The sequence below is a fragment of the Meles meles genome, chromosome 5 (genome assembly GCF_922984935.1).
Source record: "Meles meles chromosome 5, mMelMel3.1 paternal haplotype, whole genome shotgun sequence".
NCBI lineage: Eukaryota > Metazoa > Chordata > Mammalia > Carnivora > Mustelidae > Meles > Meles meles.
The window spans coordinates 10,558,910-10,583,198 of record NC_060070.1 but is presented as its reverse complement, the minus strand read 5'-3'; the positions used below and the strand labels follow the sequence as shown (position 1 = coordinate 10,583,198).

General features: G+C 45.3%; 1 protein-coding gene across 10 annotated transcripts in view; it reads left to right on the top strand.

The window, feature by feature from the left end:
* The window catches only part of ARID1B (AT-rich interaction domain 1B), a 440,857-nt gene that overhangs the window by 402,098 nt on the left and 14,470 nt on the right, over positions 1-24,289 (top strand). For 6 of the 10 annotated variants that reach the window (XM_046004238.1, XM_046004240.1, XM_046004234.1 and 3 more), the window contains 6 exons: positions 3,889-3,998; positions 4,720-4,878; positions 10,673-10,882; positions 13,523-13,727; positions 18,844-18,982; positions 19,188-19,360. In XM_046004238.1, the coding sequence (XP_045860194.1) occupies positions 3,889-3,998; positions 4,720-4,878; positions 10,673-10,882; positions 13,523-13,727; positions 18,844-18,982; positions 19,188-19,360 (996 nt within the window). The remainder of the gene's footprint in view (positions 1-3,888; positions 3,999-4,719; positions 4,879-10,672; positions 10,883-13,522; positions 13,728-18,843; positions 18,983-19,187; positions 19,361-24,289) is intronic. The other 4 variants (XM_046004242.1, XM_046004239.1, XM_046004233.1 and 1 more) reach the window with 3 other exon arrangements.

The following is a 24,289-nucleotide window of genomic DNA, read 5'->3' as shown; positions in this document are numbered from 1 at the left end:
GTTACCCAGAATGCTTGTTAAAACTATAGATTTCGAATTTCTGGACAGTGTAGAAATCTCTGTTCCTAACAGACACCTCAAGTAGTTTTCATAAGTGCTCGCAAAAGCTGAAGAACCCCGATCTGGAGGTACTCGGCTCAGCAGTCTCCTGGCAGATCCCCTGCCCGCTTGTGGGGCATTAGCTGCTTCCCAGATAATTTGCTGTTTTGAAATTTTTTAAAAAGGTACAAAACCATGGCTCGCATATACATCCATCAGATGGATAGGGTCCTTCCCTAAGGACGTTTTGGCTCTTTAGCACCGTTGCTGATGGTTGGATGTCCAAATGGTTTCTAAGATTGTTGGGGTTTTTGTTTGCTTGCTTGCTTGCTTGAAGTGAATAATTTTTGGTGAACTGCTGTCTTCCCTCCCCAATCAAAGATACGGAAGGTGTAATAAATGATGAAATGCCGAGTCGGTTGGTAGCGCTGGACTTGGTCGGTAGCTGGGGCTTTCTTGAGAGCACAGCGAGTGTGCTGGGTGTGCTCAGGCTGCATGTTTCCTTGGGCTGCCTCTCCGGAGAGAGCACTGTCGTTTGCCATGAAAAGAACAAACCGCGTGTGTGCTTCTGGTCCCATGTCTCCATCTTTCCAGAGTGACTTGGCCACCTTGTAGGAAGACTGAGTAAAGAAAGCTGAACGAGGAAGAGTGAGTGTTTGAGTTCAGTTTTGCTCACACCACATGTTCTTTATGTTCCTCTTGAATATATTAAATCCAGGGCGGAATGGCTGCCTTAGGACCTTGACCCACGCTTACTTTAGGAAATCATTCTAGCTCTTAAATTTCAGCGGTAAAGCCAGAGGCTGGCACTTGAAATGTATTTACAATACTCACACAGCACTTTCTGCAAGCCCGAGTTCTTTACTGCCCCTTTTTATGTGTGAACTTTACATACTGGATTACTGATGTCAACAGGAGAAAGAACGGGGCCTTGATTTAACACATCCTACAACAGTGGTGGTCTCTCTCTTCTGGGAAAGGAGAAAAAAAAAATAGTGCCCCTGGAGTGTCATTGCCCTGGGAGGCATGTAGCGCTTTGCAGTGATTCATTGAGAATTCTGGTAAGAAGTCAAAAATAAGCATTTCAACAAAAGGAATAGTAAAAGCCACAGTAAGGAAAGACCTTTTGATCCATTTAGTAAAATAAAATTTGCAGTGTAAGGCAGGAGTACTAAATTCAACTCTTACTCTCAATTCTGTCCTTATTTATCTCCCAAAATAATAAAGCAGTGCCACTTTTGACCATTTTTTATGTTTGCATATCCTAAATGCCCATTTAAAAATGTATAATAGAGAGTGAGGAGGTTTGGGGAATTTCAAACCAACATACATGCTTAACTTCATCTGAGTCTGATTTTTTTTAAGTCAGTATAAATTATTACCATTCATTATAATAATACGTTTTGGCCTACCTCTTTTTTTTTTTTTTAAGATTTTATTTATTTATTTGCCAGAGAGAGAGATCACAAGTAGGCAGAGAGGCAGGCAGAGAGAGGGAAGCAGGCTCCCTACTGAGCAGAGAGCCCAATGTGGGGCTCGATCCCACAACCCTGGGATCATGACCTGAGCCAAAGGCAGAGGCTGAACCCACTGAGCCACCAGGCGCCCCTTGGCCTTCCTCTTCATGGTTAAAAATGGTTCATGGGTATGAATGCACGAAAACGAATATTACTATTTTCTGTTTTTCAACGGTAATATTTAGGCATAACTTATTACAAATACTAACAGAACTATTCATTATAACCTTTGAAGGGGCAGGCCTTCACAGAAGCCGCATGTCCATGACTTTGCCACATTCTCAGGATGGCGTGGCTGTCATTCCTGTGTGCCAGCTCTGTGCATAACTAGCGAGGACATGGGGACTTTCCTGAAGAAGCTCCTCTTTCCACACTCGTCCCGCTCTTTTTCCCCTTTCTGTTCTTCTAAAAAGGGTGTTTCTCAGTGTACAGATTTACTAATTCCCCCAGCGCTAGACCCCAGAGAGAAGACTGCATGAAAGCAGCCCAGGGCTGTGAGCGGGGCGGTCCTGGGGCGGTCTCTCTCAGCTGCTTTTCTGAGGTTTCACACATTCACAAAAATAACAGCATTTTTAGCTGATCCCAATAGATTTTTTTCTCTGCAGCTGCATCACTTGAAAAAGCTTTTTGTTCCAGTTCTTAAAGTCTAAGTATTGAAAGTAATTTGGAAAAAAAAAGAAAAGAAGGAAAGAAAAACATCCCAATTATGATTTGTGTGCGTGGTGATGACTTCAAGGGCTGACCGGGTGCGGACGGTCTGGGCCCCGCACACCAGCGTCCCATGGAAAAGACGGGTGCTTCCCCGGGCGTCCACGAGCGCGCCGCCGGACTCCTGGGCACGTGGCAGGGTCCGCTTTTTTGGCAGGACCTCTGGTCTCAACCTGCCGTGATGCTAACGATATTAGCAAATTAGCACCGCAAAGCTTGCCAGCTAATTCGCCAGGGCCCTGCTCCCTCTCTCACTGCTGTAATTAAAACTAATTATTTTCTAAAACATAGTAATACATGAATATGTGCAATAATCATTTTGTAGTGGGCAATCTGTGGAGCCTTTTTTAAAGCTGCTGCTTCTTCTCTTTTTCTTTTTTTTTTCTTCTTTTCTTTTTTCTTTTTTTTTTTTTTTTTTTTTTGGCACATTATGCAACACGCGCACTGCCTGGGAGGAGCCAGCAGTTCTGTTTGCGGAGTGCAGAACGGGGCCTGTGCATAGAACCTCAGGTTTATTTTGCGTTGAAACAGGGATGTTTGCCGGCTTTCACTCATTGACAAGGCTCTTCATTCTCTCCGCTCTCCCTTGTCTGCTTCCGTCTCCCCTCACACATCTGTTTGGTGTCGCGCTCCGAGCCCAGCGCTGTGCAGATGGTTGTCACAGTGGGGTTCTGTAGAAATTCAGCTGTTAGTCCCCGGATGTCTACACTGATTCCCTACTGTAGCCTTGTTCTTCCTTTAAAAAGAAAGCCAGACCCTCCTTTTTAACTCTGAAATGTCTATTCGTGTTTGTAATAAATGGGTACAAATCAGTTGTTCCTTAGTGAACCTTTCCTTCCAAATCCTAGATGGCCTTGATTGAATTTCTGAGCTTTGACATAGAAAATGAGTTTTGCCGGGAATCGTGATGTTGACTCTTGACCAGGTTGGGGGGTCTGACCTGGGCATTTGAGCGCCTGCTGGGCATTAATAAATGTACACACAGCTCAAGACCGAAAGGAAACCAGCCCCGTTGTAAAAATCATTAGAAATCCTGTCCTTCGAAGATTACTTTTGGTTCTGGTTTTTCAAGTCACTTGTTAGGACTGTTTTCCATGATTGCAGCCTATAGGCCTAGGCCAGTTAAGCCTTTAAAATGAAACAATAGAAAATGTCAAGTGATTTTGCAAACCGTAGATTCTGTAAATGCAGGACATTAAGAAAGCATGAAATCTTCCAGTCACCAGGTAAAAAACACACGCACCCGGCATTTCCTTTCACACCCAATGACCCACCGAACCATTGGACTTACTGCCCCTCGCACCTGCTCTATTAAACCTGTAGTAATTTTGAAAAAATAATATTGATACAAATTGCCTTTCAGGTGCTTGGGTGTTGGGTAAATGATTGTGGTCTTTTTGTCTTTGAGTTGTTTTTTTTTTTTTAAAGTTACAAAAGGACTGGCAGAATGCCGTGCTGTGTAGGTTTCAGAGAAGCAGTGTGCTCTCGGTCACCATCTCTCTTCTCTTCTTCCTTCAGGGGAAATTCAGGTGTCCCACGTGTATCTCGGTAACTTGGGTTAGCAGGAGCACGGCCCGCTGCCTCACATGTATAATCCTAAACTCTTTCTCCTGTTTTCGATTAGCATCTATGGGTCTTGCAGATATGATGTCTCCCGGGGACTCCAAGCTACCCGTGCCCCTCAAGGCCGACGGGAAAGAAGAAGGCACTCCGCAGCCCGAGAGCAAGTCAAAGGTACTTCCTTTCTCCTCTGCACGCGGTGTGGGGCCTGCCTCGCTGCAGCTGCCGTGGTGTTCTGGTCACTGGTGTCGGCCTCCACTTTTGTTGCCATTTGGTTTCTTCTCTCGTGCATGCCTCCATCCTGTGCACCATGTCTGTAGCTCTCCTCGCTCTCCCCCCCCTCCATGGTGTGGATCTGAAAGTTACTAGTTCTTACGGCATCGAACTCACGGTCCTGGGAGAGGGGCGGAGGGATGAGACCCACCGGAGAGAGGCGCTCTGGGGGTGGGGAGAAGGAAGGGGTCCTGCCTGGTTTTGATACTTGCAGCCATTTTCTCTGCCTTCAGTTTATAGCTTCCTGTTTTGGCCGCCTCAGCAACAACAACATACTTAATATTTTGCTTTCCTGCCTTATTTGATAAATAAGGTGAACAGCTTTTTTTTTTCCTTTCTTTCTTTCATAAGGGGTAACCCATGCTTAGCATTCCATGTAAGCTTGAAATAAGCATGGTGGCTTAGTGGCCTTATCCAGCATCCAGCAAACTTACCAAATTATACTAATTAAGAATGTTGTTTTAATACCTTTATATGTGTGTGTTTTTGTGTGTTTGTCCATGTCTTTATATATATCCATTATATATAAAAATTAGTGTGTTAAACTGGATGTGCTTTTCGTTATTTTAAATAAAGTTTGCCCTACCTTTGTCATTTTTTTTTTTTTATTCCTCTACCACAGGATAGCTACAGCTCTCAGGGTATTTCTCAGCCCCCAACCCCCGGCAACCTGCCAGTCCCTTCCCCAATGTCCCCCAGCTCTGCTAGCATCTCCTCATTTCATGGAGATGAAAGCGATAGCATTAGCAGCCCAGGCTGGCCAAAGACTCCATCAAGCCCTGTAAGTGGCTCTGGTTTTTTTGTGTGTGGTTTTTTGTTTTGTTTTGGTTTTTTTTTGTTTTTGGGGTTTTTTGATAATTAATTAATTCTACTTTAATGCTTGCTTATTTATTTGTTTTATAAGACGTTTTCTTCATAATTTATCCATGAAAGGGTTTTCTTGATAATTATGTCAGTAACGAAATGAGTAACATTTATGTAAATCGTAGAAGTTGATTTCTGGTAATGAAACGGTGTTATAAAGGAACACCTCTCTACAAAGCATGCGATTGTGTTACTGGGTCCAAACTCCTTCACACAGTGACTTTGTTTAAATGTCTGATCTGTTGTGCACTTACAAAGATCTTCAGAATGAGCTACTTCTCCATTTACATGGGAACTAATAGCAGCCACGGGATAAATGACAAATTTGGCCTTTGGCCTGAATCTTTCATGGGCTGTTGTATCTGAACATCTTATTTCAAAACTGCCTACCTGAAAATAGAGATATTACGCTCTGGGCACGGGTTAGCATAATATCAACCCTGCTTTGTTTCAATCCACTTGTCAGAAATGAACAGAAAAGTGGTAGAAATGTTACCGCGTGTGAATATTTGGAATGCTACTTTTGGATTAATAATATGTACCTACATTAGAATCAGCCAAGATAGAAAAATTCCCTCCTGTGCAAGACTGCCGATCGTCTTGAAATTAAGTGTTGATTTCCATATGATACATTAAAAAAAAAAAAAATGGTAATGTACCTATAAGGGAATTTTTTTTTTTAAGCCTTAATGTTCTTCTGTCCATAGAGTTTGGTCCTTATTTTCCTACTGAAGAAATTAATTCTGTGCCATTAAAAAAAAAAAAAAAAAGAATAAGAATGGCACTGTAGTAACCTTTATTTTACATTCATATAGGGAATCAAAAGATCTGTTTAAAAAAAAACTTAACATGCAATTACTTGCCAAGAAGGCTTAATTAACACGCTAATTTTTGTAAGACGACGTATTGAAGAGTACAGCTCAGGAAAAGCAAGTTGGAGGGAAGACGACTATGTGCAGAATCTGGCAATCTAGTCAAAACCCCAAAAGGAGGCTGCTATTAATTATCCATTCACTGGTTTAAACAGATAGAGCTGAAGGTTTGAAGGGTTGGTGGTTCCAGTAAATGTTTGTAAAATTCATGTGGAGCTCTAGCATAACCAGCATTTTCCTTTTCAGAGGAAGAAAGGGCGATATTCGCTGTTACCTTCTCTGTAGACATGTTTCACTTTTGCAAAAACCAAGATGAAATGGAAAATGCTCTAGGGCGGGTTAAGCAGAACTAGCAGGAAGGGGGAGTGCAAAGCCTACATTTTGATGTCCTTGTGTTATTGGCTTTGAGTCTCAGAAGGCAGCCGGTGTTATGGGTGTTTTCCCCATAACGTACCCCGGTGTTATGTTTTGTTTTGTCTTCATCATAAAAGCATTTTTCAATCAGCCTACTCTCAGGTTAACAGGTGGAACTCAAATTACAAACTTTTTGAAAACATTTGTATATTGGCTCAGAGGGAAAAATTTCGGAGGTAGAAAATAATAATCTTTAAAACCTTAAGGTAATAATTAAGCATACTGATTAGACTACTAATAGATGATATTACATGTTTAAAAATTCCAGCTTATGAAAAAGTAAATTAACTAAAAAATAAAATAAATAAAAATGCCCCATTGCCGACTCTGGATTATAAAGATTGAGTGAGATAGTTATGATATTTTAACTTAATTAGTCAGCTACCGCCATACAATGAGTCCTTCAGGAAAGAAACTTCTATTCAAAAAAAAAAAAAAAAAAAAACAAAACCCACTTTCCACTTAAATAGAAGAAAAAAGTAAAATGAATTGTTGACTTCATTTCCGATTATAAAACATTTATGCTTAAAACCGCATTCTGCTTTTCCCTTTTCCCTAAATATTTCCACATACACTGTCTCTTCCTGTACCATAACCATTTTATATGTAAGAATTTATGGGGCACCTGGGTGGTGCAGTTAGTTAAGCGTCCAACTCTTGGTTTCAGCTCAAGTCATGATCTCAGGATCGTGGGATCAAGCTCCGGGCTCCAGGCTCCGCTCAGAGTCTGCTTGTCCCTCTCCGTCTGCCTCTCCCCACCCCTGGCTCGTGTTTGCACACTCTCTCTCTCTCAAATAAATAAAATCTTAAAAAAAAAAAAATTTACAAGTAAACCTCTGGCTCCAGTGGTAGAGAGGGACAGAGGAGCTATGGTTCAAGGTAGGCTCTGTATTCAGAACATGGTCCCTGCCTTGAATGAGATGCTAATTTAGGAAGGGAACCAAAAGCGATTGTGTAGGGCCGGACCTGAGAGCGTCTCTGCTGTCAAATCACTGCCGGCATCACACAGTTCAGGAATAGTTGACTGTCCTTTCTGAGACACAACTTCAATCTGTACTTCAGTCGCCCTTCCCAGTGTCTCTGGTAAAACCTGTCTCACCGCAGGCCAGAAACGGACTACATGACGAAGACGTTCCATGCTTTGACAGGGTGCTATGGACTAACATTGTTGTGTTACGGAACATTTTAAAATAAAAATAAACATTTGTGCATACACATATTACCGGGCATATGGTAAAGACTGCTGAATTGTAAATCTGCTTGAAAGATTTGAGGCAAACTGTACTTATAGACTTAATTAAAATATACGCAAGGAAAACATTTGTGGCGCCATGAAGTCCTGCTGCAGTCTTTTGGCACTCCCCCTTTTCTGAGGTCCACGACAATTTCAGGCACTGGGATACAGTATTTACAACACAGAAGCAGCGTGAGGTGGTCCCAGGGACCTGAAAGGGTCATCCCATCTTTCTGCAGGGCAGGTTTATTGGCCCAAGATCAGTGGGGAGAGTGTCCAATGACACCTATCCAAAGGGTACATCAGAGCTAATGTCTCTGAGCCAAAGAAAGTTCATGTTGAGCCTAATCAGCAATCAAGTATGTACCTTTATTTCCTAACACTTTTGTTTCTTCCTTGGAGGGTGCTAGACTTCTCAGACCTTTCTCATCCGTTTGACTACCCAGTCACAGAACGGATTCGACACCAGCCACCTCCAGTGTGCAGTCACCGTGGGTGATTCAGAATCAGCACGGATCCTTCCTTGTGGGAGTCAGGAAAACGTAGGGCACACCAGTAATCCCATGCAAAACATACGTTTTTTATAAGCTGTGTAACCAAGGGCCACTGAGGACAGTGATTTAGACTAGACGGAGGAGCCCCAGATGCCTGGGAGGCCTCTTCCGGGACCTTACACGTCACCTGAGGCCCGACCACATTCTTTCATACAGATGCATTTTCCTACATTATGGGGCCATAAAAATCCATGAGTCTTTTTTGAAGATCTGAAAATGATGCTCTGCAAAACAAGACAATTCAGTTTTAAAAAATATTTTCATTAGCCTTTTCTGACTTTATGAGAATGAACTGAGATACTCTGAAGTTAATTAAACTCAGGTTCCTTGAACAAAGAACGGCAAGAAAAGTGAAAATATATATAGCCAGACTAAGTGTGCTGTTATTTTAGGCCCATCTGAGGGCAGGGGATACACTCTTTTCATAAATGGGAACAACATCGGCAGAGTCTCCCTGCTCAGGTCCCGATTAACCGTCCTTCCAGAAGCCTCCCGCATTCTGGCTTTGGAGGGGACCAGGCCAGAAGGGGCAGGTGGAGCGTCTGTTCAGAATGTTGGTGGAGCCTCTCAAAATAGTTTTAAATTGAAATGATTTTGCTTTTACTTCTCTCACCCGGAATGGAATGTCAGGCTTTTACCTCTGTTGTTCAGAAATGAAATGCAATAGGGAGGTTGCTGGGTTTGTTGTTTTTTTTTATTATTGATTTTAAGTGATAATGCTTTTCTCCTCTTGTTCTTATTTCAAATTTTCATTAAAAAAAAAATTGGACCCATTTTTTATTGCTCCCCAAAAGGAAAAATATTTTCAAACTAGCATTTAGAAACCTCTTCATAATAGCTACCCCATCAGTGATGACAAAACTTCTGAAATGCGGTCAAAATGCGGTATAGGACGGTTCTTTTCCTGGTCAAACATTCCTTGGGTATAGGAATATGGAAAAGAAATTTTAAAAACTTATCATTTGAATATACAGTGTGTTCCATATTCTGAGTATGTATATGGATGTGTAGCTATATATATGAATATGTGTATATATTTTTAAGCTCGAATCTAAAGTAGTTTTTAAGTGACTTTCTGTTTAGCCTTGGCATCAGTATAAATTCTAAAAGGTCACACTTTTTTTTATCTTACCACCCTAAATTTTTTTATTTACATCAACTTGTATCACCCATTTTTTGTGTGTTTAATGTAAAGATGTTATGCCTCAATAATTCTGAGTCTGAAGGCTTAAAATTTCAGCAGCAATAGCTCAAGAGAAGTACACGTTAATTAGGGGAGAAGCTGCCACTCACCCAGCTTCATTAGTCTCATTCTCAAGCATCCTTTCTGAAGTCCTGCTTTTATTAGGGATCCTTTGCAAATAAGGTAACTTTAAACTTCAGTGACAGTCATGTTATTTAAGCCCCCAAAATTTCAGCTATGCATTTAAAATTGTTAAGCTAAATATAATGGAAAAGAGTTAAGAAAAACTCCCACTTAAAATACCGGCCATCCATTGCAAATGATAACTGGTAAATACGCATAAGAAAATGAAGTCAGTTCTTGTTCCAAGGAAATCTTTATTAAGAACTTAGAAGTGATTTTTCACAATAACCCTGAAGTTGCACATACTACAAGTACCCAAATCATTGTTACAAATACAGAGACATAAAAGAAAAGAAAAACAGACACTTGGGCTGTTTAGGACCAGAAGTCTTAACCTTTCCAGATCCCATAACCCAGAAGGTGGGTTTAAGTTATGCAGAAACAGTAACTTTTGACATTTTAGTATCAGGTATAATTAGGAAAACAAAGACAAGAATTAGAGCATCAGAATAAACCACATGAGCCCATAAACCCATGTGTGTAAAAGTAAATATATTTTTATCCATAGATGTTCAGGGAGTATGAAATAGCACATGTGTTTGTGATTAAAGCATGGTCGCCTGTGAAGTCTGTTAAAATAATTCTCTAAGATCCCCTTGCCTTGGCAGAGAAGTTCAAGAAATCTCAAGTCAGGGAAGCTAGTCATCATGAGTAAATGCCAGAACTTTAGCTGGACACTAGTCTGTAAAGCTTGCAAATGAGCATAAAGCCCACACCACGGGTTCCTGGGATTTGGGACCTACCTTAAATTTTCTGGCAAGTCCCATATGGGCTTTCCTCCATCTGCTTTAGCATTTTAATGAGGACACACATTAGCCATTCTTATTTTGACAAGAAGTAAGAGTCCATATAGTTTTGGGGGCTCTATAATATGGCGTACATGTGAGAATTTAAATTCACTATGGTTATTCTATGAGCGAGCACCCTTTTATTTTTAAAAATGACGTGAGGTATCATTGGAATCATGCCTTCTGGGATTCAACGCTTATATCAATCAAGTAAAAAAAAAGGTTTTTTTGTTTTTGTTCTTTAAGTATATAAAGGGGGAGTTTGGGCCCTTTATTTAAAGTCAAAGTAAAGTCTTAATTATTTAAGAACATGTATAGTTTGTGCCTGAACTAGTAGCCTTCATTCCTAATTGTTGTGTGATAGCAGTAGTTTTGAAATTTCTTCTCTTCTTGTATTTGGTAGCTCATCACTTTCTTCTCACCTTCTTCCCTTTTCCCTCCGCCTGCCCGTACCCCCCTCCGAATGTTCTTTCTGGGCACTAGAAGTCCAGCTCTTCCACCACCACTGGGGAAAAGATCACAAAGGTGTATGAGTTGGGGAATGAGCCAGAGAGAAAGCTATGGGTCGACAGATACCTCACCTTCATGGAAGAGAGAGGCTCGCCCGTCTCGAGTCTGCCCGCCGTGGGCAAGAAGCCCTTGGACCTGTTCCGGCTCTACGTCTGCGTCAAAGAGATCGGAGGTTTGGCACAGGTGAGAGAGAGTGCCTGAGTGAGCCAACGAGGAGACACTGTACAGAAGCTCTCCCTGCAGGCTTCTTTGAATGTGCAGACTCAAACTTTGTTTTTTTCCTTCCGTAAGGAAAAGCTAAGCCTAGGGGCTCCGTGTCTGGGTGCTGCAGGGGAGAACACTAGAGCTCGGGACCCTGGCCCTGCCACCAACTCGCAGGGTGACCTCGGTCCGTTTCTCTGCACCTCCGTTCTTATCTGTAAAGTCAGACAGCTGGGCTAGATCTTCCTTTAGGTTCCCTGACCGCTCCAGAATTGCGTGGGCTCTGCCAAGTTGCCACAGGAAATACTCCAGAAATGTTTCGCAAATGACCAGATTAATTGTCTGGATCAATTCTAAATGCAGTTCGCTCTTTCCCTCTGTCCAGAGCAGTGGATTAAGAAAACGACGTCCCTTATCCATCAGCACGTCCCCAGTACCCGGGCAGGAAGAGGGCCAGGGCTGTGCGGGGCCGACCCTGCCCTGGTCTCTCAGAGCCAGTGCTCGCTTTGTCTTGTACCCCTAGGGCCGTGCCTTCCTCACGCTGGTCCTGGTGCTGCTTTCAGCAAGAAGGCTAGTTCGGAACACACATGTCCTGCAAGAGGAACGGGGAAAGGGTGTCCCTGGAGCCGTGCTCACGGCGTGCTGGGCACTGTGCTGTCCCTTTGTTCTGGCTGTGGCTTTCTGTATACCCATAAAATACAGGGGGCATCAGCCCCCAAGAGCAGAGGAAGCTGGGTGAGGTGCGATCATGTGGCCCAGGGGCACCCAGGGTAGGTACGGCCCGGCCTGCTGGCTCTGAGACTTGCACTCTTCCCATCCACCAGCAGCTCTCAGCCTGCTTCTCCATTAGAAGTATTCGGGGAGCTTTAAAATCCCGCCCGTCCCTGGGCTCCTATCCAGATCAGTGAGAGGAGCAGCTGTGGGCCCCAGTGGTCTAGTAGGCAGTGTGGCAGCCCACGGTCCAGCCAGGTACCACAGGTCGCTGACCATCCCGGAGTGAGTCCCCTCGTGCACAGGTGTCAGTGAGGGCCGCCCGGGTCTCAGTGCTGTGCGGCTCTGGGGGAGGCAGGAGAGGCCTTTGTTCTCAGCCGTCCCTGGGGGGGCCGCATCCCACCTGCGGTGTGCAGCCCAGACAGGGCCTGATTCCAGGCTCTGTGGAAACATGCTAAGTCACACAGCTCGGACCAAGGGCTGAGAGTTGGTCCGTGGAGGGAGAGCTCAAGACGCACACCTCTGCCCGCACCCAGACCCCCTGGCCTTTCTCCTCTGCACCTAACCCCCGGGCATCAATATTTAAAATCCTCAGGACACTGGACAGTGGGCTTCACCCTCACAGAAGTACAGAGTGTGTCCGGACGCCTTACTTGGGCCCTGCCAGTGGTGTGGGCTGCCGCGTTGGTCTGCAAGTCAGGCTCGGAGCAGCTGGAGTGTGGCTGGACCGGTGAGCCACTCGGCCACATCGTAACTCTCACCCCGTCGTGATTTCCACCCGGGGGGGCCCGCAGGAGATCGGTGCAGGGCCCTGCTTGTCAGGGAGTCCCAGGCAACGCCCTGCCCGGCCCTTCCGAAGCCGTCCTCAGGCATGCTTGGCGCGGCCTTGCTTTAAGTGCCCGAAGTGGAATTGGGCATTTCGTGAGCTTTCTGAGGTTTGCTTATCACACACCATTTAGTACTAAGTAAATGGACGTAAAGAGCCTTGTGAGAAAGCTCGAATCCAAAAATGGAACATTTCATTTAAAAACCACTCTCCCCTTAACCCTGACCAGGCTACTTAGCGCAAGGCAGAAGAGGCCCGGGGATTTGCAGGTCCGCATGTTGCCTTCGGCCATTCAACCTCCGATGACTCTGGCCCAAGCAGGAATCAAAAGTTAATGCCCCAAATCCTTCTGTAGCATTTCAGGCTTTCTCTCTCCCTTTTGTGGCTACCTTCTCTGCGGCCTGAGGGTACCTGGGAACCCCGTGTCGCCCCCTGGGCCTGCTATGTCGGCTAGCTGGTGGCCTCACAGAGCCACGCAGGGCTGATGGCCTGCGGGCTGCCCCCGGTGTCCCCTCTGCCCAGCACCCTAGGAGAGCTGCCTGGGAGAGGAGGGACGCGGGCTAGAATTACAGGCTCGTCTTTCCGGGAGCCTGTGGCTGTTGGAAGAAAGCACTGTTTTTCATATCAAGGCTCAAACACTTAAATTGCAAAATAGTTATGTTATTGATTTTTAAAATTCATTTTCAGGTGGCTTTTTTCCTTTTTTTTTTTTTTTTTTTTTAGAGGAGAGGTGGGATGGGGATAGGGATGAGCGGGAGCAGGAGGCAGTGTACACTTGCTCAGAGAACAGCGCTGGCTCGGAGCCGCAGCGGCCTGGAAGAAGGTGCACGAGGCAGAAGAATCTCGACGAGCGATGCTTTTTATGTAGCTATCAGCAGGTCCCTTAATGGTTTTATAACTGTAAATGCTGTCTGTGCACTACTGAGTGGGAGTAATGAGCATTAGTTAAAAGAGGCAAATGAAAAAAAAAAAAGTAAACCAAGACATTAAGTGCTTTTTTTTTTGTCTCCTGGCTTTAAACAAGCCACTTTGCTGCAAACCAATGATCCTGCCTTTTTTTTTTTTTTTTTTTTTTTTTTTGCTAGGTTAATAAAAACAAGAAGTGGCGCGAGCTGGCAACCAACCTAAATGTTGGCACTTCAAGCAGCGCGGCGAGCTCCCTGAAAAAGCAGTATATTCAGTACCTGTTTGCCTTTGAGTGCAAGATAGAGCGCGGGGAGGAGCCCCCGCCGGAAGTCTTCAGCACGGCCGACACCAAGAAGCAGCCCAAGCTCCAGCCGCCCTCTCCTGGTAAGTGGGAGTACTGCAGCTGTCGACCGGGAGGCCGCTGCCTAGGAAAGCAAACGGAGGGCGGGATCTTTGAGGACCAGGGATGTTTTGTAACTGAACCGCTTGACAGTGCTTAAGGGAAGAGAATACAGTTTGGGATGTGGCTGTTGGGGCCGACATTGCAAAGGCACAATTCTTCTGGTTTACCTTCTTAGTCGAAGGAAACTTGGGAATTCTGAGCTCTCTGCCTCTAGTCCTCCTACAGGTATTTAAAAATACTCCTGCTAACTCCCCAGTAACCTGTGCAAATACTTCTGCACTCCCAGAAGACGCCGCCCTACTGCTGCTGCTGTCGGGGACACTCCGAGCTGGGTGTCCGCAAAATGAAATCTGGACTCGGTTTTCAGTGTCCCCTGCCCAGCAAGCCCACCCTTGCAGGGAATCCAGCAAACCTGGCATAGGAAAGGTCCACGCAGCCCTGTTTCTGAGCCCCAGCAGTCGGTCAGCTCCAACCTAGAGATCAGGAGTCTTAGGAATCCTACCTAGGAATAAGGCGATTTGCCTACATTCTTCCCAGCGAAACCAGAGTAATGAGACCTGCCTTCTCTCCGGCCTCTCCGCTCAGCGGGAGAGCCCTGCAATCCTATCAGCTCTCCTGCTCACCCTTGCTCTACCAGTTAGCCTTCCAGATTCCGGAATCGTTATATTCTGATAAATACAGTATTCTTAGGAAGAAAATTGCATCATCCCCAGTTCTGGGGACGGTGACCTCACTCAAGTTAAATCAGCCGTGTCCTCACCTGGCCACATCCAGGCCCCTTGATGGTCAGCACTTAGCCACACTGTTCTATGTACAAGATGGGACCGACCGTTCCTGCCATCACGTGAACAGGATTGTTCTGGGACCAAATGCCAGCATTTTGTAATAAGCACTTACCGTGCCAGGCCCCTTTCTAAGTGCTCTACCATTTAATCTTTACATCACCGCTGTGATGCACATACTACATCAAAATCGCAAAGTCCATGAGAAAATTAACACATAAGATCTGAAAAACTGGCCCCAAATCTCTTAGCTGGTGGGTGGCATCCAGCTCGAGCAGTAGGCCTGGACCTGCTATACTGAATGGCATTGTTAACAGGGAAGCCTTCTGCACAGAGAAGGAGTCTGAGCCAAAGAAAGGAGCTGTTTTCCCCTTGTTTCCTCCAGCTGCTTTCTGGAGGGCAACGCGAGTGCCTGCGGGTCCCGACCAAGAGATCTCACATAAATACTTCGTAGGGGCAAGATGCACTTGCAGGGAATGTACCAAGGTATATATTTAGACCTGACAGCTCTAAACACAATTAGAAATCCTCTCTCACCCCACCCTTAAGGATCCGAAGCCTTTGCAGTTACGGTATACCTTAAAAACTGTGAAATCTAATTTTAAAAGTCTCACAACATTACATTCAGTTCACAGAGTCAAACAAGCCGCCTGTGAACAGCCCTGAAACTATTTTTCCAAAATAAAAACTCAGTGGGGTGTAGGGACCAAAGTGGCGATGTCTGCAAAGATGTAAAGGTATATTTTATTTGCCAGGAAAAACTCGTGTCACTGAATGGGCTGCACTTCCGTGCGGAGAATAGCTCTCCCAGTGAGCACCAGCTTCAGTACAAGAAATCCCGCTGAGCCATAGACCCTTCAGAAAGTGTAGGGCCTGTTCTCTCAACAGTCAGCTCTTGCCTTTTTCCCTTTTTTTAAACTGCCGTCTTTATGGCAACATTACCGTTTTAACCGCACAAAGGAGCCTGGATTGCAGATGTGCTTCTGACAATACATTCTTCTCAGTGGTCCGCACGGTCCCAAGTCTTGGGGAAGAGGGGTTGGGGGAGGAGGGCGTCCTGAGCCCGGCCGGACAGAAGGACACGCAGACTGGTCGGTGGGGTAGCGAGGAACAGCAGCCCCATAACCAAAAGCCAGGCTTTCCCCTGGCACCTGTGAGTCAGTGGCCTCTCTGAGTCCAGAACTAGCGTTAAGGAAAACAAAATATATTTATTGTCAAAGGAGGAAAAAAAAAATTATTCCAAACCATGTGCCACGTCAGGACCTCATACACTGCAAAATTTTTAAAAAACTGATTTTCAGCCAAACTCTGTGTTCTTAGAAGTCAGTTTTTGCCATTGGAAGGCAATGGTGGTGCATTTCTTCCCATCCAGGCAAACTAAGCGAAAAGATTGCTAAGAAATGTGCTAGATGGCTTTTTAAACAGCCACTCTGAAGCACCCTAAATCCCAGATCCCTTGGCCATATAAGCATCGTGACTCGTCCTCCTGTATTTGGTTTTGATTTGGTGTGGCTAGTATGAGCTAAAGGTCATTTCTGCCAGTCTCTGGGAGGTAGAACCCCAGAGCTCCATGTTACCATCTTCCAGTGACTCAAGAAAGTCCCCGTATGAAACTGGGCAAGGCCTGGGGTACAGCTGCATCTCTGAGGGCAGTGGGGAATCTCGTTACAATAAGCCTATACAAGTTTTGGGGTTCTCATGGTCAGCCACAGGACTCGCCTCCACAAGTGGCCAGGCTGCCTGGAAGGCGGTGGGGGGTGGGCCAGGTTAGGGATGAGGGGGGAACAAGGTAGCTCCACATTCAATTAGTAAGTCTGTAACCAAAAACCCATCCATCTTTGCTGGCAGGTGGCTGACTGCATTTCTATTATTAGCTGACAGGTGATGTCACAAAACCTGTCATGGAGCCAACTAGGGAATCCTCAGTGGAAGATAAATGAGAAAGGGGTTCAGGTTATAAACAAAGGTGCCCTCTGGGTGACCTCTAGTCACGGTAGACCTGGGACATATCAGCTATCCTTCCTTCTCCCTGCCCTCCTTCCCGCAACCCCAGCCAGAACTAGGGCACCAGGTTCGTGCTGTGTAAATTATCTTCCCAGCTAGGAGTCTGGCTGTACAGTCTGAAGTGTGTGAATGTACTTAACCTTCAATAACCTTTCCATTGTTTACTTTCGAGTATACATTTGTAGCTTCTGGCAAAAGGTAGGGAGAGCCTGCCGAGCGTGCCGGCCTCATCTACACGCCGGCCTCATCTACTAACGGAGCTCCAAGAGGGTGCGTTCATTTCTTCCCCCTGAAAGGAAAGGAAAAAAACATTGGCAGAGGGGAGAGTTTTTCCTTTTTTTTTTTTTATTTAATTTTTCTTTTTTTATTAGCTGTGAATGTGAATACTTACAAATAAGGGTCATTCTGAAATCTGAGCATGTGAACCATGTTTCCAGGGAAGCCGTGCGATCCGCTCTGCGGAGTCCGGTCTGGGATTTAGGAAGCACGTTATTTCTCCTGCCTGCTCAGTGGGGCAGTCCCATCTGTAGGATTATCCTTCCGTATTTATAGAAGACTCCACTTTTTTCTTTGATTACAGTCTACTTATTTAATCTGTAGTTCCAGGCTTTCACCAAAATCTGATTTATAAGCATGCATTACTAAGCTTTTCTTTTGCAAGAGCTACTTGAAAAAGATCTGTTTTTCAAGTTAGTCTTCCCGGCATCTCTGAGAGCCTCCCTGAGTCACTCTGGTCCTAGGCACTCAGGGGACACCTTATAGAGCCCTGGTGGCCAGTGCTCAGGATTCATTCCCAAGCAGACTGGGGGGGGACCTGATCTCACCGGAGACCTCCTGTTACGCTGAGGCTTTCTGGGTAGGAGGGCTGGACTCATTTCCATCTCGGACTCCTTCCCAGCGTGTTCTCTAATCTCCAATGATTTGTTGAACCCCATTTCCTCGACAGATGTGGCTGATGATAACTGTGGTAACTGTAGTGAGTCTTGGACACCTCCTGAGATGGGGGCTCCATGATAATAACACATACAGTATCGTAATCACTTACAAGCAGCTGGTAATTCCGCCATTTGTAACACTTCTGAAAGCATTTATTATAAACTGCATGAGGGCAGGAATTATTGTCTTTTTTGTCAGTTTGGGACACTGCTGGCCCCTGCAGAAGTAGAAAAAAGCAATACAGTAAGCAATATAGCAAGCATGTTATTTATTCAATAAGTATTTGTTTAACAGATGAAGGCAAGGTCTGTTGGGCACTTAACGTGCAAAGGTTGCTGATAAAGCAGAAACCCTTAAAATACTGTTTTCCAATGAGATGAGTTTAAGTTTTGAAAAGATCTGCTCAATTCTGAGCTCTGTTATTATAATGTAATTATAGTTAAAGCCAAATCTCGGTCTCTGATAATGACATTGAAGAACTCCAAAGAGCATGACTTTGGTTTTGTAATAACATCTGATTCCGTAGCTCTAAAAATGACTTTATTAATGACACAGCATAGACACATCCAGACATTGGGGAGGCATTGAAGTGACATAAGTCTCATTACTAATTTGTATCATTGCGTTTCAACTTAAACATTTCTCATTGCCTAAGATCTGGTACTCATTTTTCTAATTTTTTTTCCTAAAATAGCACAGTAGTCCATCAAATCAGTATACCAAATTTTTTATCCCATTTTTATCCTTACTCTCAGACATTTAGATTATCTCCATTATAAACAACACTGAAATAAACATTTTTTCTGCCTAAAGCCTTCTTTTATTTTTTTTTTTTTAAGATTTTATTTATTTATTTGACAGCGAGAGAGAGATCACAAGTAGGCAGAGAGGCAGGCAGAGAGAGAGAGAGAGGGAAGCAGGCTCCCTGCCGAGCAGAGAGCCCGATGTGGGACTCAATCCCAGGACCCTGAGATCATGACCTGAGCCGAAGGCAGCGGCTTAACCCACTGAGCCACCCAGGCGCCCCAAGCCTTCTTTTAGATTAGATTATTTTCTTGAGATAAATACCCAGGAAAGCAATTATGCAGTCAATAGGTATAAATATGTTTTATGGCTCATAAATGAAGTGTGTTGCCAACTAGATTACTAAAAAACAAATAAACCTTTTACCAATTTTCACTATAAATAATATAAGATTAACTGATTTTACTGTATGGTTACCAGTAATGGATGTTGTTACTATTTCTGATAAGCTGGTGTTATGTTGTCTTTCCCTTTTTTTTTTTGTTTTTTGTTTTTTTTTAAATGGGAAGGATGAGCTTGCTTGATAACCTCTCGTTTGTCCCTTCTTTTCTCTTGGTGCTACTACTGTCAGCTAACTCAGGATCCTTGCAAGGTCCACAGACCCCCCAGTCCACTGGCAGTAACTCGATGGCAGAAGTTCCAGGTGACCTGAAGCCCCCGACCCCAGCCTCCACCCCTCACGGACAGATGACCCCGATGCAAGGCGGAAGGTATGCAGAGGCGTCTCCGTGAGCCCCGCAACCGCGGGTCTTTGGAGAAGACGTGGGGTTCTCTCACGAGTTTTGAAACGTTGATTGATTCGCGTCATGATTTTTGGATGGTTTTTAACCTTAATTTTCAAGTTAAGCTTTTTCCCGCACAAGCGTTCGGTGGCAGCTCCTGCTGCTTCTGAAGCTGCCCTTCTCCCGTCTTCAGAAGCGGCACGGTCAGTGTGCACGACCCGTTCTCAGACGCCAGCGACTCGTCGTTCCCGAAGCGGAACTCCATGACTCCGAGCGCCCCCTACCAGCAGGGCATGAGCATGCCCGACGTGATGGGAAGGATGCCCTACGAACCCAACAAGGACCCCTTTGGTGGAATGAGAAAAGGTGAGTGCGGGGGACCCCTGCCCAGGCTCGGTGCAGAGGAGGGTCTTCTCTCGGCCGTCGCACAGCCAGTTCACTTACCCATTCGAGACATAGCTGAGTCCCCGCTCCTCGGCCTCCTAGATTTCTGGCCTCCGGGAAGCCTCCTTTCCTCATCTAGAAACTGGGACCTGCCTACAGGGTGTGAGGGAGCTTGGTTGAGTGGGTCCTTGGAGGAGGACCGACACACGCTGTGAGCAACCGCGCTCGTGGCGCCCCCTGGCGGCGCGGGTCGTATCCTACAGCTCTCGGCTCGCGAGAGCTGGGGGCGGCGTGGTGTGCTGCCAGATCAGGGTCAAACCACAGATCTGTAGTTAAATATGGCGGTGCTGCGAGAAGGGACCCCGGCACAAAAGTGTAGGGCTACGGGGTGGAGGTTGTGGGGGGGGGGGACATCCCATGAGAAGGGGGCGGGGTCTTTGAGGCGGTGTCGTTATCCGTGGCCACCTGAGGAGTGAGGAGGGGTCCGTCAGAGAAGCGCGGGGAGTTGGGGGAGGCTTGAGGAAGGAGCGAGCTTGGCATGTTTGAGACGATGGAAGGCATCTGGGGCGTAGTGAGCTGGGCCTGGGGGACGGGGTGGGGGGCTTGCAGCCCGAGCGCATCGGGACCACTGGGACCAGAACATTTCAGTCTCCATAGGCATGTGGATGAGTTTGGACTTTTACCCTAGCTGAAAGATGTTCTGCAGGAAGTAACACGGCTAGGTTTTTGTAAAAAATAACCAGTGGGGCGCCTGGGTGGCTCTGGGTTAAGCGCCTGCCTTCTGCTCAGGTCATAATCTCAGGGTCCTCGGATCCAGCCCCACGTGGGGCTCTCTGCTCAGCGGGAGCCTGCTTCTCCCTCTACCCCCCGCCCACCCAGTCATGCTCTCTCTAGCTCTCTCAAATAAATAAGTAAAATCGTATAAATAAATAAATAAGTGTAGAATGTGTTGGAGGGACCCCGTGGGGGCCCCAGGGGAGAGATGACAGGGTGGAATCAGATCCCAGCAGCGAAAGAGAGAAGTGGACGTGCTCGCTGGGTGTTCTGGATGGTGAAGGAACAGGCCTCGCTGGCTGGCCTGAACATGGAGGTCCCAGGGGATGAACCAAGTGACACGGACTGGGAGGGTGAGGACGTTACCACCTTGGAGATGCACGACTGGGAAGCAGAGGCTCACTGTTCACACCTGTGCTGGGGACAGGAGGGACAGGACGGGGAGGAAGGAGAGAGGGAAGGCCCAAGGTGACTCTGGGATGCGATGAGGTGGTGGGTGGTGGAGGGTGTCAGTCTGCAGCCGGGCAGAGCGTTGGCACTAGGAATCATTTTAAAGAACTAAGCAGAGAAGTGGGGTGGAGCACTGTGGCTCAGATGGGACCGCGGAGAATGTGCAAGAGCTCTGACCGACGTTAGCCAACACCCAGCAGGGTGTTTCCCGTTATGCTGCTCGGTCCCAGGCCTTCACTGGGCACCCAAATGTAGCATCTAAGCCTGGGCCCTTTGAGTGCCTCCCCAGCCGCGTGCGCTCCAAGTGCGGTTGGCACTCTTCCAAGTGCAGCTGGGCTGTGAAATTGAGGCATGATGTGAATATCATTGAAAAAGACACAGAAAAGTAGTGAATACAATTTTTACAGAAGTACTTCTTCAGGGATTCCTTAAACGATAGTACTTCCGTTCGATTTAGATGTTTGGGGTGTGCGAATTTCTTGATATCTTGTCTTAAGTAGAGAGAAACACAAAGCCAGGATTTTCCCAAGTATTATGGACCAGTGAAAAATAAAAATGAATAATTTCAAGATTTTAAATATTAGGTGTGTGTCATTTAATAAATAAGATTACATTTAATGTCTATTTCTTATGTGCCGTTTCAGATATCTGTTATGCCGAGTAAGATAATCTATAATTTTTCCTTTCAAAAAGCTTCAGAGCTGGCCTATTCGAAATAAATATCCTGCAGAACATGCAATACATCCATAAGCTTGGAAATTCACAAGCCTCGTAAATGTTGGAGGTAGCTGTTTTTCTTAGTGGTATGAGAGACTAGAAGGAACATTTTGTTAGTGCTGATGGTGGTTGTGTCACCGTTTTAGACTCTGAAAATATGACAGTAACATGGGAAAAATAATTAGTAGTGTTTGGAACCTGGCTTCAAGAGTTAGGTGATACCCTGTCCAATCTCCTACCTGTATGCTAGGTTGGACAGAGGGAGTTGCTTTGCTTTTTTTCTGTGCACCTACGGCCTTTCTTATGAAAATCAACGGGGGTGGGAGCATGATTGTGGATCACGTGTTAGGCGCTAGCTAGCTGTATAATGCGTTTGCATCAACCGTGTAAATGATACAGTGGCTCAGAGGGGGGCCCTTCTCACATGTCCCTGGGATGCTTCAGCTCACCTGCTGCCTCACCGTGCTGCTATGTTTAGCACCAAATGAAAGCAGAAAAACAGAAAACCCACAAGACACAGATATTTGTGTAGCCCTGTCCCTGTTATAATAAAGTTTTACATTCCTCAGTTCACGTTATTCTGTCTGTGAACTTGGTGGTGCTCTGGCTTTTCATGTAATGACCAGCATCGGGGGAAACCATGTTCTCTGTTCTGTTGCTGCCGCTGGGCTGCAGTGCGGTTACACGGCCGGGGCAGAGCCTGTCTGAGCCTCGGTGCCCAGAGCAGCCTCGGCCCACCTGCCCACCTGCCTCCCTGCCCCACCAACTTCCTGAATTCATTACCAACCAAAGGATCGGCTACTGGCTTTCAAGGGAACAAGTGAATATATATTGTGTATCTAAACAGTGTATTTTAAATACCCTTTAGTATCTTTACACACAATCCTACTTTTATTTTGAGAAGGAGAGAAAAGGCGGCCAGAGGCTTGGAGACAGGGAAAGAGAGAATCCCAAGCAGGCTCGACGCCCAGCACAGAGCCCAACTTGGGACTCGATCTCACAACCCTGAGATCATGACCTAGGCTGAAACCAAGAGTCGGATGCTTAACCAACTGAGCCACCCAGGCACCCCACCTATTTTTCTCTTTCTTTTTCTTTTTTTTTTAATTTTATTTTAAAGGTTTTATTTATTTATTTGAGACAGAGATAGCCCAAACAGTGGGGAGGGGCAAAGGGAGAAGCAGACTCCCCCTCGAGTGGGGAGCCAAAGGCAGGATTCAATCATGACCTGAGCAAAAGTCAGATGCTTAACCTACTGAGCCACCGAGGTGCCCCTCCTTGTCCTTTTCAGTGCTCTAATACGGAAGGGGTTGTTTCATAATATTTTGCTGTTATAAAAAATGATGCAGTGATTGTGGCATGAAGCAGCTGTTTTTTCACACCTGCAATTGTGTTTCTATGAAATAGATTCCTAGAATAACCGAGTCATGGGATATGAACTTCTGCCTCACTGAGTATCTTCTAACTACATCACAAAGTACCACCCAAAGTGGTTTTTCCACTTTGCCAGCACCCCATAGGTCAACGCTGGTCACATGACCATGCCCAGACTCATTGTGGGAGGAGACTTCATAGGCTTGGGGGGGTCACCAAAATAATAGCCCTCACATAACAGGTATTGACGAAAGTTAGACCAAGTTAATATTCTTCACATGAGCGTGTCACAGTGTGTGGACCCTCCTCCCCCACCAGCAATGACCAGTACCGGTCCTCTTCATATTTAATTCGGAGAGGGGAAGTCTCATAATTGTTTTAACTTGGATTTCTTAACCTTTTTTTTTAAGATTTTATTTATTTATTTGACAGAGACAGTGAGGAGAGGGTATTCAAGCAAGGGGAGTGGGAGAGGGGAGAAGCAGGCTTCCCGCCGAGCAGGGAGCCCAATGTGGTTCTTGATCGGAGAACCTTGGGACCATGACCTGAGCCGAAGGCAGACGCTTAACGACTGAGCCACCCAGGCGCCCCCTTAGATTCTTTAATTATTAGTGAAGTCACACATCTTTTCATATACTGATTCGCTACATATTTTTCTTTTCTTCTGAATGTCCATTTATTTGCCTTTTTTTTTTTAATCTGATGATTTTTTTCTACTGGCTTTTTAAGAATTTTTTGTGTATCAAGGAATTAAGCTATTTAATTATCCCTCTTAATGTCTGTGTCCCTCTGTTTTTACATTTATAAAACGGAAAGTAACATTAGAACTTAATCTGCCACGCGTTGACTTGAGCTTGAATAAGATAAAATACGGGAAGGCCCAGCGCATCCCACCGGTGCTGGACTTCGTTCTGTGGCTCTCCTGCGGCAGAACAAGCTCTATCAGAACAAGCTCTATCAGCTCACCGACGTTTAATCAGCTTTGCTTCCTGTAACACAAAAGTAACCTTCCTAAGATGAAGAAAGTTAGCGGGACTGTACATCAATTAAGATTTGCATTAAAATGTTTAATTTGCCTACAGGCTAGTTTCTGGGCTTGACCCAATTTCCTTCAGGCTCTGAGCTGATGCTAATTTGCATATTTGACCTAATTGCCACTCTGTGCCCTGGTAGAAACACTTGCATTTCATCCATTCTTGAATTATTCTTAATTCCCTAGTGGTTTTCTTTACCCTGATTTTGCAGTGAGTCAGTAGGTGGGTATTCGTGTTAAGTTGTTTTTTTGTTTTTTTTGTTTTTTTTACTTTTTCCCCTGGAGTGGAAGGGAACTAGCATTATCCATACAGTTGACCCTTGAACAACATGGGTTCAAACTGCACGAGGCTGCTTATACACAGAGTGTTTTCAATAAATAGGTGTACGCTATTGTAAGTGTATTTTCTCTTACAACTTTCTTAACATTTTCTTTTCTTTAGCTTACTGAAGAATACTGTATATGATTCATGTATTGTGCAATATGTGTTATTTTTTTTTAAGATTGTGTTTACTTATTTGAGAGAGATCACGTGTGAGCAGGGAAAGGGAGAAGCAGACGCC